The 15,284-nt window shown below is 41.6% G+C and overlaps 4 protein-coding genes across 4 annotated transcripts; 1 reads left to right on the top strand and 3 right to left on the bottom strand.

Moving 5' to 3' along the window:
• Nucleotides 1-255: 255 nt before the first annotated feature.
• Nucleotides 256-1,053, bottom strand: GIR2 (Gir2p; the record flags this gene model as incomplete). The annotated part of the gene is made up of 1 exon (XM_022820500.1): nucleotides 256-1,053. One exon carries the CDS (start codon nucleotides 1,051-1,053, stop codon nucleotides 256-258), a length of 798 nt encoding a protein of 265 aa, XP_022676957.1.
• A 791-nt stretch (nucleotides 1,054-1,844) lies between these two features.
• CTH1 (putative mRNA-binding protein CTH1) lies at nucleotides 1,845-2,777 on the top strand (the record flags this gene model as incomplete). The annotated part of the gene is made up of 1 exon (XM_022820499.1): nucleotides 1,845-2,777. The coding sequence occupies one exon, from the start codon at nucleotides 1,845-1,847 to the stop codon at nucleotides 2,775-2,777; it is 933 nt and encodes a 310-aa protein (XP_022676956.1).
• A 398-nt stretch (nucleotides 2,778-3,175) lies between these two features.
• VPS70 (M28 family metallopeptidase) lies at nucleotides 3,176-5,500 on the bottom strand (the record flags this gene model as incomplete). The annotated part of the gene is made up of 1 exon (XM_022820498.1): nucleotides 3,176-5,500. The coding sequence occupies one exon, from the start codon at nucleotides 5,498-5,500 to the stop codon at nucleotides 3,176-3,178; it is 2,325 nt and encodes a 774-aa protein (XP_022676955.1).
• Nucleotides 5,501-6,029: 529 nt separating this feature from the next.
• On the bottom strand, nucleotides 6,030-15,050 carry NUM1 (Num1p; the record flags this gene model as incomplete). Its single annotated transcript, XM_022820497.1, has 1 exon — nucleotides 6,030-15,050. One exon carries the CDS (start codon nucleotides 15,048-15,050, stop codon nucleotides 6,030-6,032), a length of 9,021 nt encoding a protein of 3,006 aa, XP_022676954.1.
• Between the last annotated feature and the right edge of the window lie 234 nt (nucleotides 15,051-15,284).

Below are 15,284 nucleotides of genomic sequence, written 5' to 3'. Positions count from 1 at the left end.
GTCTGCTCTGAACTTATTTACCCTTATGATTAGCGCTCGCAACTGGTGTTTATATCTACATAGTATTTCTCCCTTTCTTTCTATCTCTCTCTCTCTCTTTTGTATTGATTTGATTGCCCTTTAAATAAAATACAATAAAATAAATTATATTATACGGAAAGCATTGAGATGCATTATGCTATAATGATTAATTATACTATCAGATTTTGTGCATACACAGGAGAAAGAGAAAGTATTTTTCGCTTCCTCGCTCGCTCACACAGCAAGAGCCTTGACTCCCTCCGATACAACAGACTCCTCGTCCTCGGCCATGTCTTCGTCCCCAGCAAGCCCTTGCTCGAAAATCTGTCTACCAGACAACCTCCCCTGGTGCGCCTGTAGCCGTCTCTGCGCATCTCTTTCGTCTAACCCGAACTCCTCTCTAAACTTCGATCTCCATGCTAAGTACGTCTCCCTCGTCACCTTCGTGCCCCTAAACTTCTTCTGCTCCTCTTGCTCCTTCTCCAGTAGCATTCTGTCGTGCTCCTTCTCCAACTCGCTCAACCTTTCCTGGAACCACTGCTCGGCTGCATCCTTGATATTCGACACCAACGCAAAACACATCTGCATCCCAAGAAGCATGTCTTCCTCCACTTGCAAGTTCAACTTCTCTACGCACTCCTCCACAAACTCGTCAAAGTGGATCTTATCGGGCAAGTTCTCAAAGTCTGACACTATAGGGTTCCCATGGTCGTCGTATTCCACTTCGTTTTCCTCCTCTTCTTCCTCATCGCTCCCATCTCCTCTGTTAAACTTTGGCACTTCTTCGGGCTCAATATCAATCACAGGTGCCTCATCTGGGTAATTGTCGGGCAACGTAAACCTCACATGCAAAATATGCCTGTTCGAAATCGAATCCACCGTATATGACGAGTTCTCCATCGGCACTGGGTCCACCGTCACATCGATCTGCAGCTGAATGCCTGGATACTCTGCTTGCAAAACCGTCAATTCATCCGGGTATATCGACTCCAAAATCTCCAACTCCTGCTTCTGTTCCTCTTGGTAGTCCATAGCGATATCCAAACCGTGCTCCTGCCTCTTCAAAGCTCCTTTCAAGCCCGCATTCTCTTTCTATTCTTCTATCCAATGCGCATCGAAGCGTGCTTTTACTTATACCACTACTATACACTCATACTAAAATACTCTCTATCAACGTTTCTGATGCGATCGATTTTTCGACGTCTCACACCCATGCATCCAAGAAATTATTCTCACGTGTATTTCACGTGACGCGTCCCCCCCCCCCCCCCCCCCCCAGACACAAAAGTTTTTCCGCAACATCCCGAAATGCCGAAGTTTCGGAGCAACAGCGACAGCGACAGCGACAGCAACAGCAACAAAAGGCCCGCTCACCCTGCACGGCACACCTGCTTTTTTTTTTTTTTTTTTTTTTTTTTTTTTTCAGCATTTTCGATTGTTTCGTTTCTTTTTCTTCCTCTTTAGCCCCAAAGTTCAGCCGTTCCACCCAGGTTTCTGGTTTGTACGCTTCTATTTCGAGAGTGATGAGCTTTTTGACACCCAGAAAGCAGGTTTGGTGAGTCGATTGAGTCAATTGGGTGTGGTTCTGGTACGATAGGAGGTGTGCTATTACGTTTTCGGGTAGGGGTGCGGCTGCAAGAAAGGTTGGGCGCGCGCGCATTAGCAGGACTGAGGGTTGTTTTGCACCTGTGTATGTATTAGGTATGAAATGTATATAAAAGTGACAGTTTGGGTTGTTGATGTTGGTTGGCAAGCCCTGGAGTGAATGAGTAGATCAGTGGTAGGTAGGTAGTAGTGGAGTATAGCCAAAGCCAGGTCGCGAAATGAATTACCATATGAACAGCAGCATTTCGTCTCAATCGACACAGACTTCGTCTGTGTTTTCGCAGGAAAATGAAGATTACGATGCCCGGATCCGGGAGATCGAGGAATACTACATCAAGACGTTGTTGAGCGAGGATTCTGAGGATGACGGTGTTTCGAAGCAGCAGAGTCAATTTTATTCGCAATTGCAGACGCAATTGCCGGGATACTATGCGCACCAGATGATGCAGGGCAGCCAGGTGTTTTCTGGCGCAGAGATTGGGCAGCAGCAGCAGCAGCAGCAGCAGGCGTATGTGCAGCCACAGTCATGGTTCAAGAAGTCGTTCTTGGACACACAGTACCAGGACCCATGGCCACAGAAGGTTTCTGCGAAGGAGCCCTCGTTAGAAGTGGAGATCAATTCGCAGTACCGTCCCTCCAATGGGATTATGCCTTTGACGAGTGAAAACTTGCGTATGATCCAGGAAAAGGCGGAGGAAGCTCCGGAGCTGCTGGCGGAGCCAAGCAAGGCTGAGCCAAGCAAGGCCCACCAAGCGCCTGCCCCAGCCCAATCCCAGGCTCAGCAAACGCATAGCAAGGCCCATTCTGAGCGCGAGCAGCCAGAAAAGGTCAACAAACAGCTGTACAAGACCGAATTGTGCGAGTCATTCGCAACAAGAGGTACCTGTAAGTACGGCAACAAGTGTCAGTTCGCCCACGGCCTGCACGAACTAAAGTTGAAACAACGGTCCACGAACTTTAGAACGAAGCCCTGTGTCAACTGGCAAAAGCACGGCTACTGTCGCTACGGTAAGCGTTGTTGCTTCAAGCATGGGGACGATGAGGACATCCAAATCTACATGCAAGCTGGTGTCATCAAGAAGATCGAGGATCAACCGGTAAGAAAGAATTTGCATGCGGACGTCAGAGCCTTGCAAAAGATGACCTGGTAAGAGGAAACGGGGACGTGTTTCAGTCTGTTGTTCCTGTTACTATACTACTACTACTACTATTATTATTATTATTACTACTATTGCGTCGCTGGCAGTGCTGGCCTCGCTGGCTATAACACCCTGTGTTAACTCCATCTAGCTCACGTCGTTGAATACTGGCTTATTTGATGCGATTATTTATTTATTAACAAATGCTCCCATTGTCGAAGCTTACATATATCTAAAGAAGTGTATACGTATATGTTTAAAGCGTACAATTGATTTGTATGTTAAGACTCTTGTTATATTATATTATATTATATTATATAAACATTCTTCAAACCCCTGTTTAATATATGTATACCATACCACCCAATATTTTCTTGTAAGCTAGCAAACAAATTGAGAGTTGCCCCTCTTTACCAGTGCATACAGCGCATTTTGGTTGACCCGTTCTTGTCCTTGAGTTTGTAAGAGTCTGCAAGGGCAGATACCTTACGCAGGAATATCTTGTTCCAGCGAATGAAGTCCTTCACTTCTTCATCTTCAATCGCTTCAGTTAAACCCGGCAACACAAATCCTTCATATCCGGTGTATCTACCAGAAGCAAAAATCATGTGCTTAAACCATGGTCTTCCCTTCAAACCTTTCTTGTGCAAAAAGGCCCTTTCTAAGTAACGCAATTTAAAGTTTGCATGCACCGCTTGGAAATGTAGTCTAATACGCTTCCAGAATGGTAACGAGCCTTTGTGTTCCAATTGACGGCTCAAATCCGTTAAGTAGGTATCAAAGGTTGTTGCGGCCTCGTCAAATTCTTCCAATCTAAGTTTGGTCTTCTCGATTATCTTCTTGAGTGGTTTGCCTTTATGGTTGGTGATGTTTAACCAGCTCTGTGGGACCTTGCTCTCAATAGATTTATAGTACTTCAAAAGTTCGCCAGAGTAATCAGCAACCTTGGTGTTGATGAGTTCATCTTCGGTTAATCTTAACGTCAGGGTACCTAAGAACTTGGCTAAAGCATTGTGCAATTTGAAACCTGGATCTACCATTGTAGACATCCAATGGAAGGAGTCATAGTTGGAATGGTAGTGGTAAACTGGATCCTTCCAAGTGGCACTGAAGCCAGTGTCCAAGGAAGAAATACCCAAATGTTCAAGGAAAACAGTGTAATCAGAACCAGAACCAAGGATCCCGATTTTTGAGTGATTGTAGAAGTGCTCATGCAAGGAAACATTTTCCTCCGATGGATAATCTACTAATGCTAAAGCCTCGTTAATAGCGTTGTTTAAGAATGGGGACGAGGCAATTTTTAATTGCCCACCGTCGACTGCAACATCAACATTTAGATATGCAATCAAATTTTTCTTCAACTCTTCTGCGTTTTTCTCACCGAACTCAGTTGATCCCAACAAGGCGTACTCTTCACCATCCCAAGATGCGAATTTGATTGTTCTTTTAGGTTTCCAACCAGTCTTAGTTAACTCGTGGAGAGATCTTATTATTTCAAGAACAACAGCGCTGCCGCTGTTAGGATCTGAAGCACCTCCTTTGATCCAGGCATCCCTATGGTTCCCTACCATTATGTAGCCAGCCTTGGGATCTGAACCATGTAATGTACCGTATACATTGTAAATTGGGACGATATCGTATTTCTGCTCGTTGTATAAGTTCAAGGTGTTCTTTGGGCTAGGGCCAGTCCAGTACTCAAAGCCTGGAAGGTTTCCAACCCACTTACTTCCGCCTATCTGCGAGCCTTTGATCCCATGACCGTTTAGCTTCTTCAATATTGGCTGCACTTCTCTGAAAGAAATTGGTAAAGATGGAATCTTTGGAATAGACCCATATGGATCTTCACGGACTACGTCATCACCTTGAGATGGCCTACCAGGAGTGGTTGGATCACCAGGAGATTGAGATAGGAACTGAACTGAGCCACGCTGTAAAGATGAAGGTTGTCTTGCAGGTCCGTAAGGATAGGGCTTGTCCCCCTTTGCCTCTTGGAAGAAATCGTCGCCTGGATCAGAATAAATCAAAACACCAACACAACCTGCGTCCTGCGCAAATTTCACCTTCAAACCACGGAATATATGGCCATATCTCACAATGGCAATTTTCCCTTCCAATGGCACATTGTTTTCCTGCAATAAATCGAAATCCTCTTTTGTACCATAGTTAACGTACACATATTCCGCAGTCACATTCCCAGAAGCAGAATATCCATGGAATGCTGGAACTAAATCATCACCACCCGTTGTAGGATCTTCAGATATAACATCCTCCGTTAGATTGGCCTTGTAAACAGATTTCCCATCATGCAATAATGTTAATCCGTTGGCCACAGGATAGTTCAAGTATATGTCAAACGCTTCTACCTCGGTCTCTAAACCGTACTCCTCAAACTTAGAAGCAGTCCAGTTCACCAATTCGATACCTTGGCCAGCCAAATGAGGAACTGATGTCAACTTTTCAGACCAATTGCCCGCAAAATTACTATCTTCCAAAGTCTTTAGATAAGCTAGTTCATTCGGAGTTGCCTTAGCTCTGTCCCTGTCATCAGACAAAGGCTTGTTTAAAAAGCTTATACCAGTGCTCCATAATTGATATATAATAAACAAAGTCAAAACCTTACAGAATATCTTTATTTTGGTCTGGCTCCGTCTTCTAGAGCCTCTCAAATTGCTTTCAATGTCTTGGAATTCATCTTTCTTCTCAACAGGGAAGTCCTGTGAATCAATAGCTACCATCTTAAAGGAGAGTGGCACCGCAAATGGTACACTATAGTTATTATTAATACTACTGAGCTGGAATTTCCGTTGATATATTACGACTACTCATATCTAGAAAAGCTACTGGATGAATAAGATCTGAATGCAATCGGTTGCTTTTAACTTGGATAATTGTATCCCTTTTATAAACGCTTGTCATATCTCTGTCTACTATGGCTGCAAAAAAAAAAAAAAAAAAAAAAAAAATCACAAGAGTTAAGAACGACAGCTTGCTCTACACGCATATAACCGAACTAATTGCTCCATTAGGTAATACAGATGTGTGGATAATAGAACGGGAAGATCCGAAGTATTAGTGAAGATTTAGTTTAGGTATGGAACGAAAGTTATTGTTTTAACTTTATTCCCTGTTATTTTTTGAATATTTTTTTGAGCGAATCGCGGACATATCCTTGTAGCGTCAATATTTTACAATATGAATTGAATCGTATTAGAAAATGGTTCTACATAGAGATAAGTATCTTTAGATTAGTTTTATATAGTTGTATTAAGTAGCACGCAGTGACCACTTTGAGCTAGATTGTCTGATATTCGAAGAGGAGCTAGCTCTTCTCGTTGAAGACAATCTGCGGATAGCTGACTGTGGTGTTTCCCCAGGTTGCTGGTAAATCGGATTGGGTTCGGCATTCCCTTCATCCTGTAACATATCATCCAAGCTGATCCCGTTTAGGTTTCTTTGTAGTAAATAACGTAAGGAATTGAACCATATGTTGTGTCTTTGTCTTGTTGGACATGTGAATTTAATGTCACGACCTTCGGTCTTCACGACAATGCTCTTTTGGTATAAACCTGCAGGGTAAGGGTTTGAATCATCAACGCTTTCTACACCCATGATAGCAGCTGCTCTTGTCCTGTTGCTTCCCGGATTTTCAAGAACGGGATTGGAGCTGGACCAGTACAATGTTAGCGTGTAAGGGTGAATCCAGAAATATCTCTCGTGGCGTGATGGATGTGAGATTGATGTCAAGCTTCTGTAATACTTATGAAGGTATTCACCAATCATGGTTTGTGTTAGTGCAGGTATAATACTTGGAGCATTTAGCGATGCCATAGTAGCCAAAGAGAGTCCTGTACCAATCGATTCGCTGTTGGTCATAACAGATGCATGATTGGTTTGTATGGAAGGTGGGGCACGTCTTATTGAAGATGCTCTTGATGGGGCTCTTGATCTACCTTGATTCTCTAATTCTGCCATCGCAGCAGTTGAAGCTGCTTGAGACATAGATTTTCTAGCATCCTCGGAAATCATTGAACGAGTACTTGTTGAAGAGGTTCTCCTGTGATCATAAGTGGGCATTTCTCCGAAGTCTTTGCGCAAATTAACGCCAATTTGGAAACCACGTTTTTTAGCTTCCGCTTGCAACCTTTCATCGGTAACCTTTGCCCAGTTTTCAGACTCTTGGTGTAAAAGCGTATTGTAATATTTAATAGGAAGAACCACCACGTTATGAACATCTGGAGTATTTGCATTAGATGTAGCCACAAAGGCACTTTCTGGGATACAAAGTAAACCAAACCTTTTAGCTGTTTTGTTGAGATGTTTTATTTCAGAATCCACGAGCTCCATCTCATCTTCCTCATCTTCGTCATCGCTATCGAATTCCTCATCGTTGTCCATCAAATAGGATCCCTTTTTCAAACGTTTATACTCCATTATGTCTATGGCGATTAGGTCAAATTCCGCTGCATGGTCCACAATTTGCTCCCTTGTTAAAGTTGGCGATTCTAATTCCATTTTGATTTGCTCAAATTGCTCTATTGGAATAGGCACCAATCCCATATCATGTGCTAAAACTGTTAAATCATCCTTGTTTAGGCTTTGTTTCAAATTATCTACACTTTCAGAGGCGGGAACTGTGACAAGCCCAAAATCTTTAGCTTTCAACATAATGTCATCTTCCGTCATGTTGTGAAGGCCAGAAGAGGCCAACTCACGCTGGATTTCATCAAATTTATCAGCATCTATTGGAATCATATTCAATTCATGTGCCTTTTCTACCAATTCTTCCTTTGTCATCATAGTGGACGCCTTTTGGTCTTCTAGATCTAACAAAGCATCGTATTCTTCTTTAGAGATTATAGCTTTATCATTTTCTTTGGCCCATCTGGAAATTGAGGTTTCATCGTATTTATTTGACAAGTCCTCGTAAATTTCTTTTGTAACAGCAACGTACCCATACTCTTCGCATTTGTCTTTGATATCTGTTAATGTCAATGGTTTTGTTAGTGTCGCATATTCCAGGGAGCTCAACGTCACTAAGTCTAATTCCTTCGCTCTTGATTCTAGAACCTCTTGACTTATAGGTTTAGTCATGGAGGAATACTCTTCTTCAGTTAATGTCACCATACCAAGTTTAGATGCTTTCTCCGTTATATCTTCGATACTGTCAGGTTTTATTAGTTTGAGGAAATCATTCGTTTTCACCGGTACAAATCCAAACTCTCTTGACTTTTGTTCAATATTATCTTTCGTTATTTCTGGAGTTGGTTGAATTGTTGAATTTTTCAATAACTTATGGTGTTCAGAAGACGCTAAGATAACTAGTCCGAATTTATCAGCGGCTGATTTGATATTCTCAGGTGTTAACTCTTTGAATGATTTTGCATTCTTCTCTATTTCCCTAAACTCATCTAGTGGAAGCACTGTTAATCCGAAACGAGGAGCAGCAGAGTATATATCATCTCTACTCAACGTATTTGAAACTGATTTATCGTCTACCACTGAGTCTACTTGGTGTTCGGCACCCTTTTGTACCAATACGTAGCCGAATACTTCTGCATGTCTTTTGAGATCCTCTAAAGTTGGTCCATCATCTTTAATAGTAGGGGCTATTGATACATCATCGCCCTCAATTTCAGAGTAATCACGAGCATCCGTATAATGTGTAGAATTAGATGCCATACTAGACTTTGAAGCCAGCTTCTTCAGAATTAACGAATTATTAGGTTCTTCGGCTTCATAGTAGTAAGATTCGCTACTTTCTGTTGATGAGAAACTTGTTGTTGAAATGTTCCTACTATGATTAGCACGCAGCTCATATGCTGACTTTTCCTTAGAAGTTTGGGGGTTGATGGAAGTTTGCTCCTTTGGTAAGGTGAAGTCTACAGGAACTAGCTTTAGTGCAAACCTAGAAGCATATATTTGAAGGTCATCGTAAGTGATATTGTCTTTTGTACTCTTACGCTGTAATAGACTCTTATATTCTTCCACAGGAAGCACTCTTAAATCAAACATCTTTGCACCATTGTAAATGTCCGACTTAGTTAACTCATGTTTTTGCTGGTTCTCTAATAGCTTCTTATATTCGTCATTAGATAATCTCACAAAGCCCAATGATTTTCCTGACTCTAGCATTACTTCATTTCCAATTCCATTCTCCTTTTTTATCACATTTTCAAAGTATAACTTACTTGCAGCAACTTTTGAAGTTGGTGAAATTGACGTTGCAATGCTTGCCTTCTTCAACTCTTCCAACAAATTTCCATATGATTCTTCAGCTAAAACGACTAAGTTCAATCTAGCTGCAAGTTTCTCAACATCTGCTTTAGATGGAGAAGAAAGTTTTCTTGCTTCATTTTGTAAATTTTCAAACTCTGTTGCTCTGATAACTTTATAGCCGTACTTTGGAGCCATAGCTATGATGGAATCTTCTGATGGGTTCTCTGCCTGGATTGTAATTGCATCCAACTCGGTACGATCAATTGCAACTAATCCCTCTGATTGTGCTAGTTCTTTAATACGTTCAATAGATGGATTTCTTAATTCAGCATAATGAGCATCGGGTAGAGGAACTAGGTTAAGCTTAGAGCAGAGATCTATCAGTTCTTGCTTAGAAATTCTTTCTGGGTGAGATGATTTGATATTGTTAAACGTTTCAGTGTCAATCAAAACATGGCCTTTGTTTTGTATTTTGTCGCGAATACTGTCGGATTCGGGGCTGGCAGGATCTTTATTTTTTTCGGAAGTCTTCTCGGTTTGTGCTACTTTTTCTCGCTCCTCTATAACTGCATTTGATTCTAGTTTGGTAGATTCCTTTGATTGAGTATGATCATTGGCAGATACAAGTACTAACTGTTTTTCCAATGCCTTTGCTGCTAAGAATTCGGCAGAAGGGTCTTCGTATACGGATCTCATTTGGTCGTACTCTTCAATAGAAACGCAGGTGTATCCGTATTTCTGGCACAATACCTTTAACCCATCAATAGAAAGGGCATCATTCTTGATGAGCTTCTCAAATTCAGATTTTGGTAGTGTCTTGTGCTCCACGAGTTCAGCATATTGGGCGACCTCCTCTGGAGTTGGCTTTTCCACTTTTCTGACAAGTTCTTCGTACTCAAGCTTAGACAAAGTCTTGTGCTCCACTAGCTCGGCATATTTGGCAACCTCCTCTGGAGTTGGTTTTTCCACTTTTCTGACAAGTTCTTCGTGTTCAGATTTTGGTAGTGTCTTGTGCTCCACTAGCTCAGCGTATTTGGCAACCTCCTCTGGAGTTGGCTTTTCCACTTTTCTGACAAGTTCTTCATATTCAGCCTTATGTAAAGTTCTGTGTTGAACCAATTCAGCATATTGGGCAACCTCCTCTGGAGTTGGTTTTTCCACTTTTCTGACGAGTTCTTCGTGTTCAGATTTTGGTAGTGTCTTGTGCTCCACTAGCTCAGCGTATTTGGCAACCTCCTCTGGAGTTGGCTTTTCCACTTTTCTGACAAGTTCTTCATATTCAGCCTTATGTAAAGTTCTGTGTTGAACCAATTCAGCATATTGGGCAACCTCCTCTGGAGTTGGCTTTTCCACTTTTCTGACAAGTTCTTCGTGTTCAGATTTTGGTAGTGTCTTGTGCTCCACTAGCTCAGCGTATTTGGCAACCTCCTCTGGAGTTGGCTTTTCCACTTTTCTGACAAGTTCTTCATATTCAGCCTTATGTAAAGTTCTGTGTTGAGCCAACTCAGCATATTGGGCTACCTCCTCTGGAGTTGGCTTTTCCACTTTTCTGACAAGTTCTTCGTGTTCAGATTTTGGTAGTGTCTTGTGCTCCACTAGCTCGGCATATTTGGCAACCTCCTCTGGAGTTGGCTTTTCCACTTTTCTGACAAGTTCTTCGTGTTCAGATTTTGGTAGTGTCTTGTGCTCCACTAGCTCGGCATATTTGGCAACCTCCTCTGGAGTTGGCTTTTCCACTTTTCTGACGAGTTCTTCGTGTTCAGATTTTGGTAGTGTCTTGTGCTCCACGAGTTCAGCGTATTGGGCTACCTCCTCTGGAGTTGGCTTTTCCACCTTTCTGACAAGTTCGTCATATTCAACCTTTGTTAAAATCTTGTGCTCCACTAGCTCAGCGTATTTGGCGACCTCCTCTGGAGTTGGCTTTTCCACTTTTCTGACAAGTTCTTCATATTCAGCCTTATGTAAAGTTCTGTGTTGAACCAATTCAGCATATTGGGCAACCTCCTCTGGAGTTGGCTTTTCCACTTTTCTGACAAGTTCTTCGTGTTCAGATTTTGGTAGTGTCTTGTGCTCCACTAGCTCAGCGTATTTGGCAACCTCCTCTGGAGTTGGCTTTTCCACCTTTCTGACAAGTTCGTCATATTCAACCTTTGGTAAAATCTTGTGATGGATTAGCTCTGCATAATGTTCGAGTTCTTCTGTTGTAGGCTTTTCTAATTTTCGTAAAATGGTTTCATATTCAATCTTGTCAACTAATCGTTTTCCAATATTGTCAGCTTTGTTGGCTAAGTAGGAGGTTGAAGGTTCTTCAATTGATTTTCGTAGATCTGCTAAATTGTCTGAGGGGATTAATGATAAGCCCAATAACTCTGCGCCCTTCTCTAGTTCTTCTTGAGATGGATGTTCGATTCTGGACTTCATATTATCCAAATCTTTGCAAGAGAGAAGTGCAAAGTCCATTTGCTTAGCTTTCTCCTCTAAGAATTCATAGGTAGGACTCTCGCTAATTTCTTTGATTTTACTAAATTCATCGTTGTTCACTGCAATCATGTTGAAAGAGGAGAGGTGATCTGTCAAATACTGCAATTCAGGCTTCTCGATTTCAGTAAGCATTTGTTCATATTTTATGGAGTCTACTACAGTATGTCCATGATTTCTCACCTTTTCGATCAATTCATCCTCTGATAGCACAGCAGCTTTTGAATTTTCCTGCAATTTCAAATACTCATCAATAGCGATCGGTTTGAGATGGTATTTGTTACACAAATCAATAGTTTCATCCGCTGTAATCTTGTTGACGGCGGGTTCAGACAAAATATCATATTCATCCTTCGTTACAGTTACATAACCTAGCCCTGATATCCTTTCCTTTAGGGTATCTAAATCTGCATTGTCAACTGATTGAGCTTTTAAGGTTTTGAAATCAACCATAGGAACTGGCACAAAACCGAAACCCTTAATTGATTCTATAATTGAATCCTTATTGCTACTTTTGGTAACTAAATCATCGTATTCAGACTTTTCAAGGACAACAAGATCTAGGTTATGTGCCTCTTGGATGATATAGTGTTTGGAAGGATGGGAAATAGATTTTTGTAACTGGTCATATTCATCTTGTAATACAACTAAGTGTCCCGTCACAGAAGCTATGGATTTCATTTCTTCGAGAGAGGGGTTGGAGGACTTTCTGAGTAGTTCAGAGTGATCGGGTTTGGATAATATAATGTATCCTTCCTCATCTGCCTTTTCCGCTAGGAAATCCAAAGAAGGTGAATCTTTGATTCTTTTCAACTCCGAATATTCTTGGATAGTTAGGCTAGTATAGCCCAAGTTGTTCAACTTTTCATCCAAATATTTACGATCTGGAGAATTGACAAGATTATTCAATGTTTCATATTCAGAAGCATCCACGGGTACTAGACCTTGTTTTTCAGCTAGTCGTGTCAAAAGAATGGTTGCATTAGAACCACTGAGAGATTCTTCGATTTTTTCAATGTTTGGATTATCAATTTCGTGTAGAAGTGAGTTGTGTTCGTCTTTAGGTAGAACAACATGGCCTTGGCGTTCAGCATGACTCTTCAAGTCTTCAACGCCAGGTTCAACCAACTTACTATGTTCGTCCTTAGGTAGAATCACATGGCCTTGGCGTTCAGCATGACTCTTCAAGTCTTCAACGCCAGGTTCAACCAACTTACTATGTTCGTCCTTAGGTAGAATCACATGACCGTGACGTTCAGCATGACTCTTCAAGTCTTCAACGCCAGGTTCCGTCAATTTATCATGTTCGTCTTTAGGTAGAATCACATGGCCTTGGCGTTCAGCATGACTCTTCAAGTCTTCAACATTAGGTTCAACCAACTTACTATGTTCTTCCTTAGGTAGAACCACATGTCCTTGGCGTTCAGCATGACTCTTCAAGTCTTCAACGCCAGGTTCAACCAACTTACTATGTTCGTCCTTAGGTAGAATCACATGGCCTTGGCGTTCAGCATGACTCTTCAAGTCTTCAACGTTAGGTTCAACCAACTTACTATGCTCTTCCTTGGGTAGAATCACATGGCCTTGGCGTTCAGCATGACTCTTCAAGTCTTCAACATTAGGTTCAACCAACTTACTATGCTCTTCCTTGGGTAGAATCACATGGCCTTGGCGTTCAGCATGACTCTTCAAGTCTTCAACGCCAGGTTCAACCAACTTACTATGTTCGTCCTTAGGTAGAACCACATGGCCTTGGCGTTCAGCATGACTCTTCAAGTCTTCAACGTTAGGTTCCGTCAATTTATCATGTTCGTCCTTAGGTAGAACCACATGTCCTTGGCGTTCAGCATGACTCTTCAAGTCTTCGACATTAGGTTCAACCAACTTATTATACTCATCCTTAGGTAGAACCACATGCTCGTGACGAGCCGCGATTGTCCTCAAGTCATTAATTCCTGGGTTTGAGAGTTGAGATAGTTCATCTTTTGCCAGTAAAGTGAACCCCTTCTGTGATGCCTTTTCATTTAGTTCATCGATTGATGGATTCATGATAGAATTGTACACATCGTTGTTTAGCGCTGTTAGGCTATAGTCTCTGAGATGGGTAATGAGATACTCTTCTGTTGGGTGTTGGAATATTTGAGAAATATCTCCGTTCTTTAAATCGACTGCCGAGGTATCAAAAAAGCCTAAGTTCTTGATCTGAGTCTCTATTTCTTCAATTTTGACTTGATTTTGAGAACTATTAGAAGCTTGCTCTTTGAGTTGTTCTAATTCGGAAGAAGCAATAATGGCCAAATTATGATCCTTTGCATATCTCTCTATATCCTCGTAATCCAATTCATGAGAGAAATCTTCTTCTCCGGAAAAGTCATCACCAATGCGTTCCCCCATATAATCTGTTGCTTCAGAAATAAAACTAGTAGTTTCAAAATCACTCGAGTCATCGTGCACTATGGAAGTTGGTGAGTTTGTTGAATTCCAATCACTTCCTTGATCACTAACATTAGATATAATAGACTTTTGAGGGGTAGATACCTTTCCACCTACAAACTGAAGCCCTGCTTTAGATTTACCTCTAGGTGTTTTTAAATGCAGTGGTGAATTTACTGCACTTTCGGGTTTGGATCTATTAAGTTTTTGCCTTAGCTTAATAATAGTCTGATTAGCATGGGCCAAGTTGCTACGCAAAGTCTGGTACTCAAGGTGCGGGCTATCGGTATGAGATCCTTCAGAGTTGGCTTCATTTTTATTAGAATCGTGCGGGTTCAATTGATTTTCGCCGGTTGAAAGTGATCTTGAAAGAGAGTCTGCTTGTTCAGCAGAATCGGTTGGAACCTTGGATTTCGTTACCTCCCTTTCTTCTGCTAGTAGAGCGACTTTCTCCCTAAGGTCATTAACCTTCGTATGCAAATCATCATTCTCGTTATTAAGTTCCTCCACTTGGTGTTTTAGCTCCTTCATCTCGTTAATGTGAGTTTGTTTTGTGGCCTCCAATTCCGATTTCAATCCCATCTTTTCCAAAGAACTCTCTTCGAGTTCTGTTTTCATGTCTTTTGCCACTTCCATCTGCCTTTGTAATTCTGACTTATTCTTGTTGAAGGCATCTGTTAGCTTATTGAGCTCCTGCGCTAGGCTCTGTAACTTCATCTCCAACTGCCAATTAGTGTCCTTTAGAGAATCTTCATTCCGAGTTAACGACTCATGTTTCGAAGATAAGCGTTCGAAAGATGTCTTTAGTTTATTGTAGTCAGCTTCTAGCGTTTGCAATTTGCTGGATTTACGCTCGTTTTCAGATTGCAATCGCCTACACTCCAGAAGCAAGTTCTCACTCAATCCAACCACAAAATTAACATCTTCGCCTGAGTTCGCATTTATTACCCCAGCATGCGCAGAACTCCCAGCAAACACGGGCAAGGATGATCTATTATCTCTTTTACCTAACACATTCGAGAATGGAGATCTCGAGTTCGTGCTATCATCGCTAGACCGCGTCTGTTGAAGTTGTTGCTTCTGCAACTTGTCCAACTTCGTCTTTAATTCATCACGATTGCTTCCCTTATCGGAACGCGAAGTCCCTGTTCCTCCCATATTTACACGTATATATGGATCACGTCCACAATTTGATACACCAGAGGGGGATATACAGGAATTAACAGTAATGGCGATATGTTGTACTGTTTATTGCCCTCCTTTGATTTGTCCATTAAGGTAAAAACGTTCCAATTTCATATTGATCTATTAAATGTTTTTGTTTTCTTAATATCGTCCGACTTGTTTCCAATATGGGGCAAGATGCGGAACATTTAGTTACCCGTATATATA

Source organism: Kluyveromyces marxianus, chromosome 5, assembly GCF_001417885.1.
Source record: "Kluyveromyces marxianus DMKU3-1042 DNA, complete genome, chromosome 5".
NCBI classification, from domain to species: Eukaryota; Fungi; Ascomycota; class Saccharomycetes; order Saccharomycetales; family Saccharomycetaceae; genus Kluyveromyces; species Kluyveromyces marxianus.
The sequence above is the reverse complement of the archived record's forward strand: the minus strand, read 5'-3'. Positions and strand labels throughout refer to the sequence as shown.